At 54.3% G+C, this 24,043-nt stretch overlaps 1 protein-coding gene across 1 annotated transcript in view; it reads left to right on the forward strand.

Annotated features, from left to right (window-relative positions):
• Positions 1 to 317: 317 nt before the first annotated feature.
• LGR6 (leucine rich repeat containing G protein-coupled receptor 6) overlaps positions 318 to 24,043 on the forward strand; it is a 147,313-nt gene continuing 123,587 nt past the window's right edge. Inside the window, exon 1 of the mRNA XM_066203761.1 lies at positions 318 to 649. Coding sequence (XP_066059858.1) covers positions 318 to 649 — 332 coding nt within the window. The remainder of the gene's footprint in view (positions 650 to 24,043) is intronic.

Consider the following 24,043-nt stretch of genomic DNA (forward strand, 5'->3'; position numbering starts at 1 on the left):
CTGGGTACTCCTGCCTCACTACTTGTACTCCTCTGCCCTGCTGGAGCCAACTCTGCCTTCCCCTGCCCTGCTATCTCACAGAAACACGGTTACAAAATAAGCCTGGGTCCTGGAGCTATGAACAGGTCTTTATTTGTTGAGGTTTCTTTCGGCTTTTTTTTTTTTTCCCCTTTCTTCCCTTTGAATGAAATTCCTGCCAGCTCTAAGAGAGAGAGAGAGAGAGAGAGAGGGAAAAAGCAGAAAGCTTAACTCCTCCCATTGGAGTGTCTCACGCCCCTGCCCAGCCCTTGAAACCCAATAACCAAGATCATTCAGCAATGCCTCCCCTTGCCAGGCTGCATCCTCACCACAGTGGGACCTGCCGGAGCTCCCGTGCCCGCTGCGTGCCCGGCGCCGGGACCGCTCCGCCGCGCCCCGCCGAGCCCCGCAGCCGGCCGGCGGCCAGGGCCAGGATGGGCACGCTCCTCTTCTGGGCCATCCTCCTGGCGTCCTGTGCCCGCTGCCGGGCGCTGCCCGTGGAGCCGGGTGCTGCGCCCTCCTGCCCGCCCCAGTGCCACTGCGAACAGGATGGCATCATGCTCTCGGTGGATTGCTCCGAGCTGGGGCTTTCGGAGGTCCCTGCCAACCTGAGCCCTCTCACCGCTTACCTGTAAGTACAGCCCTTGCTGCTTCTTTTGCGACGCTCTCCCCGGACCCCTTCAACAGCCGCAGCTTTCCTCCGGCTTGGAAGTTAGTGCCACATATTCCCGAAATTAAATTTCCTGTGGAAATTAGAAACCAAGCAAAACAACAACAACAACAAAAAGGCAGCTCTTCGGGCAGGACCTGCCAAGCTCCCCTCCTCCCGCGCCCCTCTGCAAGCGCTGTTTATACTGCGATGTTGTGCTCTGCTCCGTGATTGCAGCGGACCGGGGGAACTGACTTGCTGGGTCGATTTTGATTGTCTGAGCACATAATGGAGTATTTTTACACAGCAATTAGCGCAAACTGCTCTGGGATCCTTCTGTCAAGCATTTCAATAGCTGCAATAACACAGAGCTTTGCCACCAGCAGTGTCCGAGCTGTCTTTTTAAAATGAGTATTAAAGCCTTGTAAGAGGTCTGGGGGGCTGGTAAGTGTTGTGATTATTTATGTACTAATTTTATTTAAAAATTCTTTATTATCTGCCATACCCCTTCTGATGTTAATACCACATAGAGTTCATTGACAGACACTGCTGTGCTCATTTCTAGCCCCAGAGGTGGTCTCAGTGCCATCACACTGGTGATGACTGAGGATCCTGATAAACGGCTGTGGAAAAATCCCAGGGTTTAACCAGGAGAGGAAACATCCCTCTCAGGGAGAAAAGTTATCCCTGAGGAAGATGCTTCCTGGGTTTATAAGCAGCGCTGCAGCCACGAGCCGCAGCAGTTTGGCAGCCAGGCTGGGAAGGACTGTGGCATTCCCAGCTCGGAATGCCAGGGCACTGCCAAGGGAAGCCGTGTGTACTGGCAGCCTCAGACAGTGCTGGGGATGTTCGTGCTGTGCTCGCTGCTGAGAGGGGCTCGTGTCTGGGGGTGGCATACACAGACCACGGTGTTGGTTTTCCCACGTCCCTGGATTGTGCTGAGACGCAGGTGCTCAGCTGTCGGAGCAAAGCAGCCAGAGGGTGCCCCAGGAAGGGCTTTGCACAGCCAGGGGGAAGCTGCCACAGCTGGACGAGGGCTCCTCTGCTCCTCCCGCTCGCTTGAGCAGCACAGTCTTGTGGCAGCCACTGGATGGCCAGAGCTGCACTGGGTTAGGTGGGAGAGAAATGAGACAGGAAAGGACGATGCTCACTGGAGACCATGAAAGATGAGAGAAATGTGTAATGCAGGCTGTATTTCCTCTGGGAGATGGAACCACTTGGTACGCGAGGTGTGACTGCACAGAACTGTTCCTGGGGCCTGGTTTGGAGCCTGCTGCCCACGAGTGAAAAGTCACAGGACCATGTGGGAGAATGCAGAACACTGCAGCACTGAGGCTTCTTTGGGGACAGGGGGCAGCCCCCTCAGGCACCCGCTTCACCCTGAGGTATCACAGGATGGGGCACCCGTGGCTGCCACTCTGCAGAGAGGACTCTGCAGGTCAACCCCACGGAACTGTCCCCTGGGCTGGGAGCTGCAGAGCTGCCCGCATGAACCCAGGGACATTTCGGTGTTCCCGGAGCTCAGTGCAGCGTTTACTCTGGCCACGTTGGTTGGAGCAGGGCCGCAGAGCCCTGGGACACGGATCCCTGTGCAAGGACCCCAGTGGATGCTTGCCGGTGCTCCCGGCCCGGTGCGGGTGCGGCAGGTGACTGATACGGCTGCAGGCAGAGCCCTGGATTTCACCGGGACTGGATCCTCGGGCCAGCCCTGGGGCACCCAGCATTTCGGGATGGCGCTGGTGCGGTCCCTTGGCTGCGGCTCCGCTCCCCGTGTTTGTGCCAGCCCGCATCTCCCGTGTCTGTGCCGTCCCCGTTCCCTGTGTCGGTACCAGCCCCTGATGCCCCGTGTCTGCACCGTCCCCGCTCTCCCGTGGGCTCACACGGTGGCTCCAGTGACAGTGGCTCCCTTTGCACGGGCAGAGCCCTCCTCCCCAGCCCGGCTGGAGGGACCCTCGGGCTGCACCGTGCCTGGGGCGGGCCCGGGGGGTGTTGGAGGGGGCCTCAGTTTTCTTCCCTCCCTCTTTGGGGAAAACCAACCCGTTCGGTGCTTCTCCATTAAACCCGGCCAGTGAGAGGACCAAACAGATGCGACGGAGGTAGAAAAGTCAGGACGAACTGGGGATGACTGGAGGAGGACTGGAGAGTTGGGTTTTCTCCTTGCTCTTGTCAATGCTGTTAGCAAGTTATGTGTGGTTACCTTCCCCGGCACAAGTGTGCAGCCAGGGCTGGTTTGTCAAAGCAAACCAGCATAAATTTTGTAGGAAGTATGGATATTGGAGTGAGATTTAAGATCTTGAGATTTAAGATGGGAATACAGGCGTAAACTCCACATTAAAATATGTAAAGAAATGCTGGATCGCTTTGGAGAGCTCCAAGGGCTGAAGAGGGAGCCCTGGAATGGCAGCAGGAGCATGGAGCTGGAGGGCAGCAGCTTGCAAAACTTTCCAGCTTCTTTGCTCCGTGCCCTGTCTTCTCAACAAGTCACTGGCACTGTGGAGAGCAGGACTTCCTCCAGAGCAAAATAAAGGATCCTCGTAATCACCCTTGATTAGACACTGCCTGACCACTAATGAGCTGGTGTCCATGCCCCATCCTGAGGGCGCTGCGCCTCCACAGTGCCTGTCTCCCTGCAGGAATCCTGTCCTTGCTCACCCCTGCACCTCTCTGAACTTGACCCTGATCCCACCCTTCCAAAGCCAAGTGTTTTCAGTGGAGACATCGCTGCTGGAATTGCAGCTGTGCATAAGGAGACGGGAGAGATTTCCCGTTTAGCTGAGGTGCCAGTGCCAGTCCTGTGTCACATCTCTGTCCCTCCGTGTGTGTCAGAGAGTTGATCTGGGGCTGCAGCAGAGGTGGCTGGAGCTACTGGAGCTCCCTGGAAAGGACAGCAGCAAGCTGGGGGTCAAGGGAGTGGAGCTGCATAGGGGAAGATTCCTCTGCAGCAGAGAGGGGCTGTGCAGAGGGGTTCAGAGGAGGATGGGAAAATGGGAGAAGCTTCTTGGTGCTTAAAATATAATCTTAGCTGTGATCCCTGGCACCATTGCACACCCTGCAAGTGACCTGGTGGAGTAGCCCCACCTCAGACTCCCCAGGGCAAATGTTGCATCTCATGGGCTGGTGTAGTTCAGTCCCCAGCTGTCCCCGTGGCTGTCACCAGGAGGATGCCCACGGTTGGGTGCAGGTGCTCAGTGCAGCCCCTGCCCTAGGATAGCATCCTGAGCCCCCCAGCCCCATGGATCGGGCTACCAGCCCCTGCAAGGGGTCTAGGTGGCAGTGCTGAGGCTGAAGTAATGCTCTCAATTTGCCAAGGCTGCTCCTCTCACACCAAAAAGAAAATGACACCGTGTTTCTTGTGCCTGCCAGGTCCCTCCCAGGGACATGCTGGCTTGTCCAACTGTCACTTGCAGGAAAGAAATGGCAAGTCTGTCTCAGCAGAGGACACCTTGGGATGGAAAAGCAACAGCAGTAGTTCCAGGGCTAGAGCAGACATCAGCTGGCCAGGGAGCACACACACCCACACCCTGCACAGGTCTGGAGGGATGTGACACACCTTGCAGTGCCTTACCCCCAGCCTGGAATACAGGGACATGGGGAGGCACTGGAAGGATTGCCCAGATATCCTAGGCTGGAAGACACTTCTGGAGGTCTCTCATCCACATTCAAACAGGTCCATCATGTGAGGCTGGTCAGGATCTTGTCCAGCAGGTAAACCTACTGGATAATCTTAGGAGTGTCTCCAAGATTCCCTCACCTTTTTCCCAGTTTTTTACTATCCCGTTTTTCCTAATATCAAATTGCAAATTCCTATGGTTCATCTTGTGCCTATTACCTCTCATCCTTCCACTGCACAACTCCTAAGACGTTGGCTGCAGCTTCTCTACACCCTTCCAGTCAATAGTCAAAGAGAGCAGTAACACTCCTCCATTCCTCCTTTTTTTGGTGAAGACTGATCAAACCTACTGGTGTGAGCAGTGTGTGGGACACGGGCAGAGTGGGGGCACGGCTCTGTGGGAGATGGGGAATGGAGATACTGCAGGGGAAGAGATGAAGATGAAGGACACAAACCTGGAGGGCGCCAGACTCCAGTAGCTCCATGGCTCAAAGCTCAGCTGGAGGAGCCATCCCCCCCTTCCGAAGGGTCTCAGGTCACCCCAGCTTCACAGAGGGGTCAGGCAGTTCTGCTACTCTGTGCCCCATCCCCAGGAGCCCCAGTGCCTGCTGTGTTCCTGTCCCAGGCCCCTGCACACCTCGCTGTGGAGCCAGGCACAGCCTGCAGTGCTGTTCTCTGTCCTGGGAAACAGCAGAGACCTGGGGCAGGACGCAGCTGAGGAGGCTCTCAGGCTGTTGCTGTCCCAGCAGGAGCTGGGGAGAGAGAAAAGCAGCAGGTCCTGGCTGCTCCCAGATACCAGCAAGTATCTCGTGAGGCTTCCCAGACTGAAAGCTTCTCATTCCCCACACTGTTTCCTTTGAGGAGAATGGGAGCAGGAGCCTTCAGGGCTGTTCTCACCTTGCAGAGACATTTTGAGACACTGCCTGGAATTTAGCACCCCACTGGGAGTCTGGGGCCCTGTATCACCCACTCCTCTCCTCTGAGTTGCCCTCTGGAGCCAGGTGCCACAAGACCCCTGACAGGGATGTGCAGGAGACAGGGATGCTTTGAAGCTGAGCAGACACTTCCCAGGTCACACAGTGCTGGATCCAGCATCAGGCAGAGTGAGGGAAAGATGCCTTTTCCTCAATGTTTGCATTTTCTAAAGATCCACAGAGCTGCAGGTAGGTGAGGCAGCAGGTTTGGAGGTTCAGTGCATAGCTGGTGCCTGGGGCAACACGAGCAGTAGTGCTGAAGGCAGCCCCCCTCAGCCCAAATCCCTTTCCCATGTGCAACCTCTGCCCCTTGCAGCACCCTCAATGTAAGGACAGACACCACAACCCTCTGAGATGGGGAGCACCCCAAGGGCTGCCACAGGAGCTGGGACACCAGTGGGGGGGACAGGATGTGTGGCTGCTCTCTAGAAGCCTGGGCAGACAGGACAGCTCTGGGTGTTGGGGCTGAAGGGGTGAAATTAGGGCTTCCAAGGAGCTGGGGGTTCCTGCAGGGGTGACAGGGACCCCTGTGTGCCTTTGGGACTCTCACACAGCCTAGGGAGAAAGAGGGAGCAGCCAAAACTGCAGAGAGCACAAATTCCCAATGCAAAGTGTAAATTAACTCTTTCCTGGGGCCTCCCAATGCTACCTCCTGCTCCAGGTGATTTTGCACAGACCAGTGGGTCACCATCCTGTGCCTGATGCTTGCCCGGTGTCAGGGCCCATCTACAGCTTCTTCTTCATGCCATGGTCACCACAGGAGCCCACCCAAACACACCACAAAGGTTCAGACTCACCCCCAGACCCTTCCACTTCTCAGGCCACGATAGAGTCCAGGACTACCAAATGCTATTACTCTCAGCTGGCCAGCAGACACGGGGCTGTTCTCTGCTTGGCCTTCTTTCCTGCTGGCAGACTAATGGGAAGTGCCGTTCCTGCCCTGTACAGTCCAAAGTCCACAGTCTCATCCTCAGGAATGCCCAGAATGCCTGGGAGAAGGGCAAGCAAAGCAGGAGCAACAGGAAATGTTTTTATAGGCTTGGGGTTGTGGATGAGGGAGATAAAGTTGGTGAGGGGCACTTGAAAAGCTGGGCTCCGCACATTGCAGTGGATTCACAGGTTTATATTCACCATTTATCGACTTTGAGCAACTTTGTTTCCCCCCACATCTAAAATATCAGGGCTAACAAGGGTTTCCCACTTTCAGGGATTTGGGCTCCCTCAAAGGGACTCTACAAAGTCCATCTGCTGACCCCACACAGGCACTTCATAGAGTCACAGGTGATCTCTGCATCCTTAGTGAATCCTTGCCAGCAGGATCTCAAAGATTTTAAGAGCAGGCCACCTGGATTCCAGTCCAATTGCCCAGCACTGTGGGTTCGTTATCTTCTTTTTTCTCCTGTTGTTAGAGGTGGGATTAAAGCTTGGGAGACACAGTTTTCATGTTCAGGCTCGGATGTTTATTAATTCCTATCTATAGCACAGTCTCACAAGTTGTGAGTTCTATGTAACAAGGTGAAAAATGGCTGTCTCTAACTCTTTCCGAGGTCTTTTAAGCACAAATTGTCCAATTATGAGATGACACTTAAATTATTTTTACTTTTAACCCAATAACCAACCACCTGTGGTCCACAATGCAGATTTTTTCACCCAATTACAAAATACCACCCAAACCCATGAAGAAGAAGGTGAAAGAAGAAGGGCTTTGCCTACACCCTGAATCCTCCATCTTGCTTTATATATATTACTATATACTAAAATCTTAAACTGTAAGTTTTCTACCCTGTGATACTACACACCTCCATTCAAACTACACACCCACAATTCCAGTGCTATCACTCAGGTCTGGAACCCTGTTCCACAGCCTCAGGTCAAATGTAGTGTTTGCTTGAGGGTCAGTGTGTGTCAGAAGAGAAAACCCAAAATTCTCAGCTTCCAGGATTCCAACACAGCACCTCAGTTGCAATCTCAGGGTCTCCCGTGGGTGACAGTGGCTTTTTGCTGGCATGTTGCTGTGAAGGCTCCAGGGGGGAGCATCTCCCAGCACTCCTGCATGACAACACTTTGGGATACCCAAATGGGCTGGTCCAAACCAAGACCTGCCCGAGCCCCAGATTTCAGGGAGAGCTGTTGGCATTGAATCCAAGGCTCTGGCTGGTGTTTCCCTCTGGAGCAGGCAGATGAGCACTAAGCAGAAACAGTAATTCCTGTCCTGTGCTCCCCAGCCTGCAAGGAGGAGAAAACCAAACGGAGAAAATCTGGGATCAGCACAGCTTGCGAGAGAAACTGAACAGCAACAAGGAAACAGCTCAGCTCCGGAGCAAGTATTTCCAAATGGCCTTTTGTGTCCTCTGGGGAAGGTGGAACTCCTAGCCCAGCAAGAGCTGAAATGCCCTGGTCCCTTGGCCCACAGCAGTGTTCAGTGCCTTCATCCCTGCACTGAGGATGATGAGGATGATTCTGCAGATGCTTCACGGTTGTGTGTCTGGAATCGAGGCTCAGGGCAGAGCAGTGAAAAGACTCCACAGCAAGCAGACAAAATAGTGGTGAGGGAGCCCAGAGCAGGGGGTGGAGGGAGCAAGGGGTGGGTGGGAGTGCTCAGAGCAAAGCCAGAATTGCAGGACCATTAATCATAGAGCCACAGAATAGTTTGGGTTGGAAGGGACCTTAAAGATCATCTCATTCCACCTTCCACTACCCCAGGTTGCTCCAAACCCTGTGCAACCTGACCCCAAACACCTCCAGGGATCCAGGGGCAGCCACAGCTTCTCTGGGTACCCTGTGCCAGGGCCTCACCACCCTCACAGGGGAGCATTTCTTATGAACATACAATCTAAATCTGCCCTCTGTCTGTGAGAAGCCATTCTCCCTTATCCTCTCACTATCTGCCCATGTAAAAAGTTGCTCTCCCTCTTTTCTTTAAGCCTCTTTAGGCACTAGAAGAGGTTCTAAGGTCTACCCAGGCCTTCTCTTCTCCAGGCTGAGCCTCAGACCTCTCAGCCTGCCTTAATAGTGAAGTCAGTCCTAGAGCTGCCTGAAGAGCATGTTTGGTAGGATGGTCTTCCAAGCAATATCTCATTTAATTGAAAAAGAAAAGCTTAATGAAAATGGACAGTGTTCATGGGACTGCATAGAAATGTAGTAACAAGTTCAATTAGGAGAGATTATTTCAATGTTTTCACTTCATGATGTCCTTCTAAAAAAAATTTCCATTTACATATTTTCACCTGCTGGTGTTACATTTGCCCATAAGCCAATTAATATTCACAATGCAGGACTTCAGGGTTATCAAAGCAAAGCATTTTGCTGTTTTTAAAACACAGTTTATTAAATCTTTTTGTTCTATATTAAATACTGGCATGCTGGCTCTTTGTTCTATGTTCAAGGGAAAGGAAGTTCAGAAGTCTCTGAATTTCTAGTGTTTCGTGGCATCTCTTCCCATTTCCTCCTGCTGCTTCAGCTCCCTTTTCTGCCATAGGCTCTGCTCCCTTTCTGCTCTTGATGTCATGGGGTAGAAGCGCTTTGGGTCCAGCATTGTTCACTTTACTTGGCTGCTGTTTTCCCGGTGTGGGTACTGTTGGGATTTGTGGGATGCTGCGCTCTCTGGAGTGAACGGAGGGTTCCATCCCTCAAGCCCTTCCAGCCACAAGAGGCAGTGCTGCAGGTGACAATGCAGAGAGCTGTGCCTGCAGCGCCAGCACGGCGAAGACCTCCCCAGGATCTCAGTTCAAAAGGAGAGCGGCATCTCTTGCGGGGCTGGTGTGCTCACATCTGGCTGTGAGCAGATGTCTGATCCTTGGTGGGGCGCTTTCGGAGTGCCACAGAACCGTGGGATCTTCTGAGCTGGAAGGGAAGGGAACCCACGAGAATCGTTGAATTCGACTCCTGCACGAGGGGAGGTGCAGCGCGGGAGATGCAGGATCTGCCCCATCCCAAAGCCACCAGCCGGTGCCCAGGTCACTCTGCAGGAGAGGCAGCAGCCAAACCTTTGCTGCACTTGCTGCACTGCTGGCAGCAAGCTCTGCGCTCCCTGGCAGGACCGGAGCAGGTGTGCGGCCGGAGAGCGCACAGGGAAGGCAGCATGGGGCGGATAAAGCCAATGTGCACGGAGCTGCGGCTGTGCCTGGGCTGGACAGCCGTGTGCGACTGCCAGCACGCCTCCTTCCTCCCTCCTCCTCCGCCCTGCAAGCCGCTCCCAGGACACCCGGCTGGGACTGGGGGAGCGCGGTCGCTCCGCTCGGGCTTTGAGGGATGCCCCGCTGCCGTCCCCGCCGCCGAGGAGCGGGCGCTGCTCCCTCCCGGAGCCGGCCCGGGGGGATGGAGCGAGCTGCTACTGGTCGGCCACATGCCCCGGGCTCCAGCCGGCCCAGCCCCATCCCGCTTTTCCTCTCCTCTACCCCCGAGAGCCGCGGCGGAGCCCGGCTCTCTGCAGCGTCCTTCCACCGCCAAGGCTCGCTCCCCCCTCTGCTCCCTGCCCGCCCCCCAGGCTAAGCAATATGCCACAGCCTCCCCTCTCTCCCGCCCTTTCTTGAAGAATAAACTCATAAATCTGCCCGGGGCAACGAAAACACTGAGCTCATGGCCCTTAGATGTGTGTGGGAGGAGCTCTCGCTGGCGATTAAAGGAGTTTAAGGTTTGCTTTGAAAAGCTCTTTGATTCTGGTAGGGGCTCCGGTGCCAAAAGGCAGCGATGGGGCTGCAAACGCCGCTCCCCCTCTGCACCTGCCTGGGTCAGGGAGCGCAGCGGGGTGGGGGAGGGAAGGGCGAGCGCAGCGCTTCCCAGCGCTCTGCAGTGGGACCTGAGGGACCCCTGTCACCCTGTCACCCTGTCACCTTATCACCTTGTCACCCTGGCACCCTGTCGCCCCTCTGGGGAGCACCCTCTCCCCACAGCAGGGCAGAGGCTGCTGCTGCCTGAAAGACCAGACACAGCCGGGATGCCAAACGCCTCCACGCCTGTGGAACACGAGCTCCGAGCGGCTGGGTCGGGTCTCAGGCTGGGTTCGGTCTCAGGCTGGGTCAGGTCTCAGGCTGGGTTCGGTCTCAGGCTGGGCTCGGTCTCAGGCTGGGTCAGGTCTCAGGCTGGGTCAGGTCTCAGGCTGGGTTGGGTCTCAGGCTGGGCTCGGTCTCAGGCTGGGTCGGGTCTCAGGCTGGGTCGGGTCTCAGGCTGGGTCAGGTCTCAGGCTGGGTCAGGTCTCAGGCTGGGCTTGGTCTCAGGCTGGGTCGGGTCTCAGGCTGGGTCAGGTCTCAGGCTGGGTTCGGTCTCAGGCTGGGCTCGGTCTCAGGCTGGGCTCGGTCTCAGGCTGGGTCAGGTCTCAGGCTGGGTTCGGTCTCAGGCTGGGTCGGGTCTCAGCCTGGGCTCGGTCTCAGGCTGGGTCAGGTCTCAGGCTGGGTCGGGTCTCAGGCTGGGCTCGGTCTCAGGCTGGGTCAGGTCTCAGGCTGGGTCGGGTCTCAGGCTGGGTACGGTCTCAGGCTGGGTCAGGTCTCAGGCTGGGTCGGGTCTCAGGCTGGGTTCGGTCTCAGGCTGGGTCAGGTCTCAGGCTGGGTTCGGCCTCAGGCTGGGTCAGGTCTCAGGCTGGGCTCGGTCTCAGGCTGGGCTCGGTCTCAGGCTGGGTCAGGTCTCAGGCTGGGTCGGGTCTCAGGCTGGGCTCGGTCTCAGGCTGGGTCAGGTCTCAGGCTGGGCTCGGTCTCAGGCTGGGTCAGGTCTCAGGCTGGGTTGGGTCTCAGGCTGGGTCGGGTCTCAGGCTGGGTTCGGTCTCAGGCTGGGTCAGGTCTCAGGCTGGGTTCGGCCTCAGGCTGGGTCAGGTCTCAGGCTGGGCTCGGTCTCAGGCTGGGCTCGGTCTCAGGCTGGGTCAGGTCTCAGGCTGGGTCGGGTCTCAGGCTGGGTCAGGTCTCAGGCTGGGTCAGGTCTCAGGCTGGGCTCGGTCTCAGGCTGGGTCAGGTCTCAGGCTGGGTTGGGTCTCAGGCTGGGTCAGGTCTCAGGCTGGGTCAGGTCTCAGGCTGGGTTCGGCCTCAGGCTGGGTCAGGTCTCAGGCTGGGCTCGGTCTCAGGCTGGGTCAGGTCTCAGGCTGGGTTGGGTCTCAGGCTGGGTCAGGTCTCAGGCTGGGTCAGGTCTCAGGCTGGGTCGGGTCTCAGGCTGGGTTCGGTCTCAGGCTGGGCTCGGTCTCAGGCTGGGCTCGGTCTCAGGCTGGGTCAGGTCTCAGGCTGGGCTCGGTCTCAGGCTGGGTCAGATCTCAGGCTGGGTTCGGCCTCAGGCTGGGTCAGGTCTCAGGCTGGGTTCGGCCTCAGGCTGGGTCAGGTCTCAGGCTGGGTTTGGTCTCAGGCTGGGTCAGGTCTCAGGCTGGGTTGGGTCTCAGGCTGGGCTCGGTCTCAGGCTGGGTCAGGTCTCAGGCACGGGGGTCCTGCCGGTGGGACAAGAACCAAAGGAAGAGGAGCGGAGGTCAAGACAGGGATCACCAAGCAGCGCTCTGGAAAGTAGTAGGAAGGAATAGGGCAGGACTGTCAGGGCTGCGAGGAGTCTGGGGTCTTGGAGAATGACTGGAGTTCAGTAGGAGCAGAAAAGATCAGGAATGGTCTTTGCGAGGAGCAGCAGGAGCAGGCACAAGCATCGTGCTGCAGCCCAGTGGAAACAGAGCCAGACTCCAGGCCGTGTGGGGGCAGGAGCTGTGCCAGAATGGACAGCAGGGCGAGGATTCAAGGGAGCTCAGGTGGTGCCTCCAGTCCTGCAGGGATGCATCAAGGACCCAAAAAGGGCTCATGTAAAACCATTCCCAGATGCAGCAGCCCAGGCTTTGCTGGCCGTGATGGAGGGCAGCTCCCAGTCTCCTCCCCTCCATGGATGGACAGGTCTCTCAAGATATCCACAGCACTGTCTCCCTTTGCCTTGTTTGCGGGCCTTCCTGTAGTTGTTTCAACTCCTTTGAAGGATTTGCAAATGAAAAGCAGTCCCCATGGGAGTGGAGCGAGTAGAACACACCTGTAAGGGCAGGACGAGCTCAAGGGACATTCTGTCTCTTCTTGTGAGCAGCCACAGGTCCCACTACAAAGAGAGCCCGGGAGACAGGATGGTTTCCAGTGCTGAACATCCCCGTGGGGCACCAATTAGGAACATTCCCTTCGTTCAAAGGGAAGGTGAAGCCCAAGCACCACGTGTCATCCCATCAGATGTGCCACGGTGGGAACCACAGGGGCGGATGGGGAGCAGAAATGTGGCCTCCTCTGCCAAGAATGGGGCATGCAGGCATGGGGGCCGCCCTACACAGGCTGGAAGGCTTTGTAATGTGCCACTGAGCCCTCAAGGCCACCAGCCCCTGGGACAGTCCTCCCCCACCCCCAGCCGGTGCCACCTCGGGGTGCTGGCAATGCCACGGGCAGGAAGCAATGGGTGCTGCTGGCAGTGTGACGTGTGGCCAGCATCGGGGACCTCAGGGACCTGCAGGATCAGAAGGCACAGATCACCTTTCCCAAGGATGTTATCTGATGTGGGGATGGCTCTGGGTATAAATGCATCTTGAAACTTCAAGAGAATTCACAACTGTGGGCATTTCTCAACCTCAGTAAAGCAAATGTTCATCTTTGCATGAAACCTGCAGGAAAGACATTTGCACCTTTAGATAGAAATCCATCTTCAGTCTGTCCCAGAGAACAAGAGAAAAAAATCTGGTTGCAGGAAACAATCTCTGCAGTTCTGCTTTACCCCTGGTTCTGCATCCCTGAAAGTGTCCCCAGCAGCCCCTCAGTGCCTGGGGGCTGAGAAAGGAAATGTCCATGTGAGCATTTCATCTTAGAGTCACAGAACCCCGGAATGGTTTGGGTTGGAAAGAACCTGAAAGCTCATCTTGTTCCACCCCCTGCCATGGGCATGGACACCTTCCACTATCCCAGGTTGCTCCAAACCCCATCCAGCCTGGCCTTGGGCACTTCCAGGGATCCCGGGGCAGCCACAGCTTCTCTGGGCAACCTGTGCCAGGGGCTTGCCACCCTCACAGGGAAGAATTTTTTCCCAATATCCCAGTATCTCTGGCAGTGCAACCATTCCCCTTTGTCCTGTTGCTCCAGGCCCTTGTCCAAAGTCCCTTTCCATCTCCTTTAGGCACTGAAAGGGGCTCTGAGGTCTCCCTGGAGCTTTCTCCAGGTGAACACCCCCAGGTCTCCCACCCTGGCTCCAGAGAAGAGGGGTTCCAGCCCTTTGACCAGCTTTGAGGCCTCCTCTGGGCTCGTTCCACTCCCCAGGCAGCACTGAGTCATCCTGGCTAAGGACACAAACCAGGACTTCTGTGCTGCTCAGCTCACTGCTCCCAAGGGAAGAATGAGATGCAGATCCATACAGCTGCACTCTCCGACTCTCTTCTCCCCGGGCACAGGGGCATGGCAGTGTTCAGATATTGTCCCAGATGGTGTCCCAAGGCTCTGTCCCAAAACTGGAAGGTCCCCTCATATACCAAAGGACAGACATGTACCTTTAGGGTCAGGTGTGCGGTATTGGCAGAGCCAAAGGCACCACAACCAGGACAGGACCTTGATTATAGCTGCAGGTGAGGTTTGTGTGCTGTGGCAATGCGTTCCATGAATTAATGAGGTCCTGTTGCACAGAGTGGTTTTACATGTGCCCTGGAAACACCTTGTGGGGCTTCCTAGAGCATGGAGCAGCCTTCCTCTACACACTGCCTGTCAGTTCTCTTCAGCTCAGGGCCAAGCAGCAGGTTCCTGTGCTGCAGGTTGTGTTTGCAGCTGCGTCCTGTGCAGGGAAGTGCCTGCCAGTTTAGGTATTGTTGTGCTTTCATGTGGTGTAAGACAGCAGAAGATTTATTAGTGACAAAAGCATGAATGCTGGAAGCTGTGATTTATTGAAGAAGGGGGAGAGGAAATGTGTTGCAGCCCATGCTGGTTAGTGTGGTGTGTCTGAGGTGAGCTCGCACACGCTGTGGAAACCACCCTGCTCCTCCACTGAGAGCTGGGCTCACCTGGAGAGACCCTGAGGGAACCAAGTCCTCTTCCAGGAGTGACCTGACACTGACCATCTCACAGATGCTCTGAGGAAAGGAATTCTCCTGGGTGAAGGGACACAAGGACTCAGACTTTTGGGAACAGACAGGCATCCCACAAGCTTTGGCTCCCTTGTGTGGTATGAGACACAAAGGAGACACAAAGGGAGTGCAGCACCAGGAACAGATTTCTAGCTCTGTCCCAGCCTTATGGTTGACCCCAAAGCCCTTTTCTTTTCCTGTGCCTCAGTTTCCCTACCTTTAAAGCACTACTAATAAACCCTTCCCAATGTGCTTTGAGATCAATTGATCAAACTGGTGCTCCGGAAGAGCTGGAGACTCTGCACTTTCCAGCCACATGTCTGGACCTCTCAAGCTAAAATACCTTTTAAAAGTTTATTAAAAAGTCCTTGAGCTTTCCATTTGTTCACCCACCACATGAAGAAAAGCACCACTGAACTCTCAGATTTAGTGCCTGCCTTTCATGTCCGCTGACCTCACCCCTTCTCGCTCAGGGAGCAGTCACAAGTCAGAGCAGCTACTGAAACACTCCTCACAGCCACAGGCAGCAGCTGCTCAAAGCTCGTGGGCAGCACTGCAGGACTCCACGGAAGAAGTGAAGCCAGCTGGGAAATGTCACCTTGGCCAGAGATGCTGAAAACTCCAATTCTGTTTTCTGTAGGAAGCTTCGTTACTTTCAGCATAATTCTTCCCGAATGGATGGGGGTAAATTAGAGCTAGTTCAGGTCTTTGCTAAACCTGAAAAGGCTCAGCTTAAACAAACAGGGATGCTCTCTTCAGGTTTCCCAGGCAATTAAAACTAAACCAAACCAAAACACAACATGTTTTCTCTGACTATGCCCAAAACATTTTGCTTTGACCCAAAATACAGTACTTTCTTTTTTGAGTTACCTGAAAAATCTTTAAATCCTTAAAAAAGAAAAAAAAAGTTTTACAATGAAAAATTCTACCATTCTCCCCCAGCCCCACTGGTTTTTTAGTGGAACATAATTGTCCTGTGAACTTACTTTTAACCAAAACACGGCGGGTTCTACCTTGCCTGGAAGTTGCAGTCATCCAGATGAGCTTGTGCTGTCACTTGCTTTTCCTTTCAACACCATTTCTGTCTTTTCACCTCCCACTGCACAGACACAAAGATCTCATGGGAGCATCACCTTCATCTGAGGGCTGTGCTGAGTTCCCAGGGAGACTAAAGAGGGGCTGGGAGGGGGAAGGAAAGAATCCATGAAGGCTCTTTTTAGCTTCAGAGAGCTCCTCTGGCTCTCCTGACTACCTCTGGCTATGGCCAAGGCACCTTTGAAACACCTTTGAAACATCTCCAGCATGTTGGGCATCATGACTGGGCTGGAGGGGAAATCCACATTCCCTTTGAAGTCTGGATACTTGAACAGTCTTAGAATTATAGGGCTGTAATGTACAGGAATGTGTGGGGCTGTAATTGTGACTTAGATCCTTGGATGAAAGGTGCTATGTACATACAAAAGGTATTATCATTATTGCTACTATTATTACTATTATTATTACTATTATTATTGCTATTATTATTATTATAGGCCTGCAATATGTGGATTGGAGATGAAAGTAGCACCAAAAGATCCTGAAATACAAGATGTGTCTTAAGGAAATCTCAGCTTGGAATTGAGTTTTGTCTACACAGGAAAAGCGGAGCCGACTGGCTCCGCTGCACTGACAGCTCTGGGGTTTGATGGAAGAACTGCATGCAGGCATGATTCCCAAATCCAAGTTTCTCTGGCCTTTGGAAAGGTGTTTCCTGTAGGAGCAATTCCAGAGCCGTTTTAGTATAAAAAGAGAAATCAGACATTTTCACCATTCTTTATGAGACACCCGGATTACTCAGCTGACATCACAAAATAAATCCCTGCTGTTTGAGCCATTCGGTGTCACATCGTGCTGCTGCCTGTCCCTGAGGGGCCTTGGGGCCTGGAGCACTCTGCTAATAAAAGGTTGATGATAAAGGTGAGGAGATGGGGTCCCGTTTGGAAATCCCAGTGCTGTTTATTGCCTGCATTGTGGGTACAGCCTCGAATGTGTTCCAGGGATGAGAACCAAAATGCGGCCAAGGATCCAGGGTTATATAGCAGATAAAAGGCATGTTTCTGACAGTCATGGTCCAATAGGAATGGGGGAAAAATGGTGCAGAGGGGTGGCCAGGAACCGGAGGGACTAATGGAGTCACAGGGGTGGAACACTGGCGCAAAAATAACTCAATGGGGTCCAAGGGAAGGAGGAACATTCTAGGAGCATTGCATATATGGTGAACGGGGGCTGAATGGGATGACATGAGCTTAACAAACCAACAGAACAACGAAACCTAAGAAATATTAACATGTGGCTGCAAAGGTCCATGGGAGGAAGATTTTTCTCACCCTAATCTCAAAGGGTATCTCAGGCCCCTGGGCTTCCATAATTTGGTGTGAGGAGTTTGGGAAGTGGTGTCCTAGCAGGACTCAGAGGCTGGAGTAGAACCTGGAGCAAAATCCTGGTGTCACTGGGCATGGAGAGAGCTCGTGTGTGCTGATCCTCCTGCACACCGGCAGAGACGGGCTCAGATCCGGCACCCTGCCCTCCTCAGTCTCCTTCCAGCACAATCACCTCTCTCCCAGAGCGGCCTGAATGCACCGCATGGAGAAATCCGGGATCAGCTTCGATCCCGACACGCTGCGGATCTGCCCAGCCTTCACCATCAGCCTCTCTCGTCGGTCCTGCCTTGTTCTGCACCCACGTCCCGTTACCGGGCACTGGACTGGGGCTGCCCGGGACCATCCCGTGGGGATTTTCTCCTGTGTCACAGGCTCTGCAGAGCATCAGGTTTCACTTTCTACCTGAACCGCAGAGCAACACCTGACCCACGCTGTGGAGGAGGGGGGGAATGACTCAGGTCCATCCACAGCGGTTTTGCCATTGCTGAACTCCCACGAGAGCGATCTGGCTGCTCGCAGGAGGGTTCAGCTCCCCAGCTCTCCCCAGCTCTTTCCCAGCTGTACTGATAAGCGGAGCTTTTCCCCGCGGAGTCGGGAGGGCTGGTGCCTCCCCACCCGTGGCGCAGGAGCTCCGGCAGCAGCGAGTGCTGGAGACGGGGAGAGCTCGTCAGCCCCGTGACAGCACAAGAAAGGCTGTTCCCGGTGCGTGGGGACCACCCACCGGAGGATATGACAAAGCAAGGGCTCTGGTGGCACCGTAGAGTCTGCCAGCGCTGATGGAAACGCGCTCGTTCCTCGGGGTAGCAGACAGCACAGAGAGGAACCAGCTCTCAGCATCTCTGAAACACAGCCTGTCCCTGCCGAGGAGCTGCCAGCGCTGCCGGGCCATCGCTGGGCTTGGCTGCACAGCACCTCAGCCCAAATCCCTGCAGGCATCTCTTTGTCCTTAGAAGGCAGCGAGCACGGTGAGGAAGGCAGCTGGGATTCATCTGCTACCTTGGGCTCCGAGTCCCAGCCAAGCAGCCAAGCCTCAAACAGTGCGGAGCTGCTCTCCTCCTCTGCTGTCGCAAACGCTCCGAGACTCTGTGTCTGTAAACCCTGTCCTGTTTTGGGAGGCAGAGCTGGGATGCTGTGATGCTGGCTGGCCACAGAGAGCCAGGCTGTTCTGGTTTAGGTGCTGGCAGGAGCAGCAGCTCCCCGGGGAAGGGTTCAGAAATGCCTGGATTGTCAGCGCTGGTCCCGCAAGGGAAGCCTGCCCGCGAGGGCTGCGTCACGGGGGAGGAATGGCAGGGTCCTGTCTGCCATGCGTGCCCAGAACCAGGATGCATCCTTTGGGTTGCATCCTCAGTTCCTTCTGGCTGGGTTTCACAGCTGCTGCTTTTGAAATGTCCTCTTGAGAAGGCCAGAAGTCCAAAAGGCATTTTTCAAAAGTTTTCAGCCATACTGTTTCTTTTTGGGAAGTCTTTGGTCTGAACACAGATAATTATCAGCCAAAAATTACTGAAAACCACCAGTAATTTTCGGTTCTGATAAAAATGCTGTTCTCCATTTTACAGTGTCAACAACTGTTTTTTGCTCCCAGTTTCCTGCAAGAGGAGTCAAATATCTCTAGGCAGCTATTCCCTGGGATCCCAGCAGTTTATCCATCTCTGTCACAGTGTAGTCCCTTCTCCCAGGACTGTTTCTGTTCCCTCCAAAGAGAAGCAGAATGCTGCTCTGGCCCAGGGTCTGAGCTGTGTGTGGATGGCAATAATGTTTATGGAACTGGCTGGCTTATGCTTCTCTCCACACTAAGGTTCAGCTCAGAGAGGAAGGGTAAGCCACAGCTCAGAATGGTGTTGGCAGATAAAGTCATGGCAGCAGAGATTCGGTGGGAAAATCAAGTAATAAAGCTCCAGAATCTCAAGATTTCCTGAGGCTGTAGGAGCAGGAAATCTTGCCTGATTGAGCAGATGGGGAGCAGAGTCTCTCCCTCAGTGTCCTGGGCTCTTCTCTGCAGGCAGCCCAAGATTAAGGACTGAACTGCATGCTGATGGGGTTGCCCCAGGAGGAAGGCAGGCTGGGATGGTTGAGCGGCTCCTCAAAGGTCATTGTGCTACAGTCCAAGAAAAAGAAGAGATGGTGTGGGTTGGCACTTCTCAGAAGAGGTGATCGACAAACAGGACACCACAGTTCTCACTCTGGCTGCAGTGTTGCCATCCAGGGAAAAGCACAAGACACTCGATGAGCTGCGTCAAACCCAAGGCCGACTGCCTTGGCACAGAGAGCTCCCCTGCAAGGCAGCTTGTGGTGCTGCTCCTGACCAGCAGCTCAGATCCCACCCAAAACTGCCTGGCCGCTCTCCCCAGGGGGAGCAGGGGGAGGATCAGAAGTGGAACAAGGAGAACTCCCATGGGTCAAGACAAAGACAGTTCAGGAGGTAGAGCAAATCTGGGTGGGCAAGAAGAACAAAACAAAGGAATCATGCACTGCTTCCCACGCCAGTCAGGTGTTTCCAGGGAAGGAAGGCTTTGTCACATCTCATGGTTCCTTGGGAAGACAAATGTCACAAGCACAAATGTGGCCCCTTGCTGCCCTTTCCCCCACAGCTTTCAGTACTGAGCCTGATGTCATAGGATGTGGGACATCCCTTTGATCAGCTCAGATCACAGCTGCCCAAGCTGTGTTCCATCCCCACTTCTCACATGTGCCCAGACTACTCCTGGTGGGGACAGAGAGGGGGAAAGCTGCTGTGTAACCCCTCCTCAGCAGCAGCCAGGACACTGGTGTTTTATCAGCACAGTCACAGACCCAAACTACAGCACCCCATGGGCTGCTACGAGGAAAATTCTCTCCATCCCAGCCACAACCAGTTCATATCTCCATCAGCTTGCCCAGCTCCAGCTGCTTGCACTTCTCTCCCTGGCAGGTTTTTGCAGGCTGATGTGGAGATCAAGGCTCTCTTCCCAGATCCTGTTATCACCATGTCAATTCATGGTCACAACAGATTAGAATCATGCTTTAGCTACACTGATTGTTGGCCTTGATCTTCCAGAGCATGGTTAGATGTCTGTTTCTGTTGTGGGCAGGATTCTGCTCAATCTTGATAAATCAATCCAATCCTGATAAATCAATCCAATTTATTCACTTTATATCTCGTTCTTTCTGTAATGAAAATCATTACAATTACGTGACATACTCCCAATTATGTGACCATATTTCTGACAACAGTTTGGGGGTAGAGAGGTTATATTGATGCCCTGTAGCTGCAGTCCCACAGTCTTTCCCAGAGTCCCACACTACTGGTTACACAACAGCACGAGCCTTCTGGGGCAAGGCCCAGCCATACCATGTTTTTTCCAGAGGTCCAAATAAAAATTAATATTTACTTATGACATTCTTCTGCTTGGCAGATGTGAGGGAGTTTTGGATCCGTGCAATTTTGTGTCTGAGGTCTGACTGGGTGACATCAGAAGTTTTCCATGGTTCCTTGGCCTGTCCTTGCTGTTCCTGATAGAGATTGAACTTTCACCAGACCCTCCAGGTTCATTACTGGACATAAAAGGGCTTTTTGTTACCCTGAGACATCTTGGCTGGGGGTGACCTATCCCACCTGCATGACTGCAGTTCCTCTTAGCATGAGGGAGTCCTAGAGGAGCTGGAGGAGCTTTGTTACCCTTTTGTTACCCATTATTTGTCTCAAAATTCTTATTTTCAAGTTCCACCTTGGCTAGCCCAGGTCTTGGATATGTCATATGTCAGACTTCCAGGGCTGGGACTGATGTTCTCCACGTTCTGTGAAACAGAGTTCCAGGTGCTTTCTGGTGAGATCTTGAGATCTCCGGAAGGGAGAGCACAAGCAGAGATGTTGGTGTACACCCAATGCACCATCAAGGTGAAGGGTTTGGAGCAGCAGTCTGGTGAGGAGTGGCTGAGGGATCTGGGGGGACTCTGAGGGATCTGGAGGAAAGGAGGCTCAGGGGGGACCTTCTGGCTCTGCACAAGTCCCTGACAGGAAGGGACAGCCAGGGGAAGTTGGGCTCTGCTCCCAGGGACCAGGGACAGGACAAGAGGAAACGGCCTCAGGCTGGGCCAGGGGAGGTTTAGGCTGAATATTAGGGAAAAAAAACCCTCCCTAAAAGGGTCAAGCCCTAGCACAAGATGTCCAGGACAGTGCTGGAGTCACCATCCCTAGAACTATTCAAAAGATGTGTGGTTGTGGCACCTGGGGACATGGTTTCGTGGTGGCCTTGGCAGTGCTGGGTTAATGGCTGGACTTGATCTTAGAGGCTTTTTCCAGCCTCAATGATTCCATGATTCTGTGATCAAGCAGACCTTGGAGGAGACCTGGTTTTGCCCTGGCACAGCAGTGAGATTTCTATGAGGCACTGGAGGTGCCCAGATCCCGAGCAGACACAGACTGCATATGTTCAGAGCAGCTGGGGGGATGCAGGATCAGACTGTGACAGTCATACCTGACAGGTCACATTGAGAGCCATGACTGCCTGCCCGAAACCCTTCCCCAGAGCTGTTAGAGCAGCCAGAGGCAAACACTGCCTGCTCAGGGAGGAGGGAGCAGGCAAGCCACCTGCCCGGCATCCTCCTCAAATGCAGATCCCAAGCTGCTGGGAAAGGAGCCTCTGTGGAGGCCGGGGCTGAGCCACAGAAGTCTCTGCCCTGTGGCCAGTGCAGCAGGAGCTCGTGGGGACAGAAGGTGCAGGGAACAGCAGAGTGTCCTCCTTCCTCATCTCAGCCTGTTGGGTGGTATCTGCAGAGGTGGAGGAGGTGTGGGCCTGGCATTTCACCTTCTCTTGGCCAGATGCTACTGGGACTTCCCCACCTGGCATTCAGCAGATGTGAACAGAGCTGTTTGCCCTGTGGATTTTGGACTGGTGAGGCTGGAGAATGTGTAACCTTCATCAGCCAGGAGCCTGCCATGGTCTTTGATGGCTTTCTGTGTGCCAGGAAAGCTGTTTCACTGTTCGCATTCCTTAAATGGTGCCCACCAGATGTTCCCTGAGAACACCTGTGGGCTGTTTCCCACATGTGGATCCTGTCAGCTCCAGGCGCTCAGATATTGTCATTTTGGAATATTGCTGGCTTTTGCCGTTGCTTATGCTGGTGAAACTTGTCTGGACAGGACAGATGATCTTTTGGTGCATGGGCAGAGGGAATGCCAATGAATCACCCACAGGGCATCTGATTTCCAGACGTGGCCCACATGCTTCACTGCCTTTCTCCAGGAGACCAGGCCACAGGTTCTGGGCTCATTGCACCATCAATCTGTGTCGAAGGGAGGGAGCAGAACTGGCACCCAGGGCTTTCCACCAGAGCAGCACCCACTGCCAGCCAGCAAAGGTTCCCACATTCTGCAGCTGCCATGGAGCTGGGAGCAAAAGGGACCGGTGGGATGTCCTCTCTCATTCATGAGGAACATCTGGGTCAGCTCCTGGAACTGTGGGCGGAATGAACAGCAGGAGCAGCTGATGCTGCAGTAGGGAGGGTCCTTGGCAGCTCTTTCCACCTCAGAGCCCCTGCAGGTCACCTCTTGCTGGCAGTGTGTGGTGACAGTGTCCCTCAGGCACTATGAAGATGGCCAGGACCCTGGGGACCCAGAGCATGTGGCATCAGGCGCATTGGGACACAGCCCCAGCAGGGAGGTCCCGTTCCCCTCTCTGGGCCAGAGCACGGGTTAGGCACGGGCTGCCTCACCCCAGAGCCCTGCCTCCCACCCTGCTCTGCCCCCCTTGCTGTCCCACACAGTTTGTCCCACCTGCTGCTCACGCCACCAGCACCAGAAGGAGCTGGGTAAAACCAGAGCTGAGCTCTCAGGCATTGGTCCAGCCCATGGCAGCCAGAGGTGGGGAGTTTGCACAAGTTCTGCTCTTGATTTCCCAATCCAGGAGAGCACCAGGGAATATTGGGCCTGCCCACAGATCTTAGCCATTGCCAGGGTAACCCCCTGCAGTTTAAAAACTCCTTCTAATTAGTGAACCTCCCCATTACAAGTCACAATGGAGCAATTCATTATTAGTGATGTGTGCAGGCTCCGCATTCCTCTGGCTCTGCTGCTTCTGCAAGAATGTGGGGACTGATCTAAATAGATAACCTATCTCATCTGCGTTGTCTTTGGTGATTTAATAGTTCTGCTCTCTCAGTCTTTGGCAATTAACTGCTTCTTAATCCTCCACATCCACCAGCTTCCAGGTAATGCAGCCAAGTGGATTTGCACTGAATCATTTCTATCAAAAAATAGGAATTAGAAACACTCTGCTTGAGGGTCCCTTCACTGTTGACACCACAGCAACCAGCAGGGATGTCAAAACATGACCTTCCAAACTTTCTCCAAGTGTGAGCACTCAAACTGAGTCCTGCTGTCAAAAGCTTCTGCTTCCCCCTGGAATTCTCATTACTTGGTGCTGCCTGTGAATTTCCTCTGTTTGAATGAATTGTCTTTTGCACCTGTGAGGGAGCAGGTTCCCGGGAGGGTGGGGCGGAGGGGAGCACTGTCCCAGCGCCAGTGCTGGCAGACAGGGATGGGTAGCTCTGGGTGGGCTGGTGGATGCACAGCCCCGTGGGGCTGCAGAAGTTTTCCAGAAGGAATGTAGAACATCCTCTGATCGTAGCAGAGAGCTGTGTCCCAGGAATAACTTTTTTTTTTTTCTCTATGTGGAGGGTACTGTGCCTAGGACAGAGCAAGGTGACTGATGAGCAGTGTTAAAGGGAGTTCTGTTCTCATGCCATTTGCACTCCTCCCAGCAGGAAATTGCCTGTCTAGCTTCTCCTCAGGTGAGGGAGGTGCAAGCACTCCAGCATGGACACTTGGGGCCTGTCAGCCACAAGGTCTGTGGTCCTTTGGCAGCCTGAGATTGATTGGGTGGATCTGCTTTAGCCCCGTGTTCCCACCTCACAGCCCATCTCATCCAGAATTATCCTGGAGGCAACACAGTGAGTCACGGCCATGATTTCCTCAGTGAGCTGTGATTGTGTCAGGGCTATTCCTCAGGTGGGTTTTTATCTTTGGGGCAGGTTTGCTTCTGTTGCACTCCCTGTGCCCACAGCGCCTGGCTGCCTGGGGGATGCACGGGCTGGTGGCCACCCCTGATTTTATTCAGTCTGTCAGTGTGCAGGAGCTCGTGGCCCTCTCAAGGGCCTGCCCTCAGAAAGGCATGGCCAAGGACTGGCTTTGCTACAGACTGCTCGTGTAGGCAGCTGGCTCTTCATATTCATCCTTTCCAAGCGTTTTAGATGTCTCTAGTCTGCTTTCCGGACAAGAACCTGGAAAGGGAAAAAAGCCTTCAAGAACCCATCTGACACTCACATGCTGTGCTGTGGGTCTCCATTGGAGCAACTACTGAAACCAGAACA

The sequence above is a fragment of the Chamaea fasciata genome, unplaced genomic scaffold, assembly GCF_029207755.1.
Source record: "Chamaea fasciata isolate MVZ Bird 193981 ecotype frontalis unplaced genomic scaffold, bChaFas1.0.hap1 SCAF_25, whole genome shotgun sequence".
In the NCBI taxonomy this organism is placed as follows: Eukaryota; Metazoa; Chordata; class Aves; order Passeriformes; family Sylviidae; genus Chamaea; species Chamaea fasciata.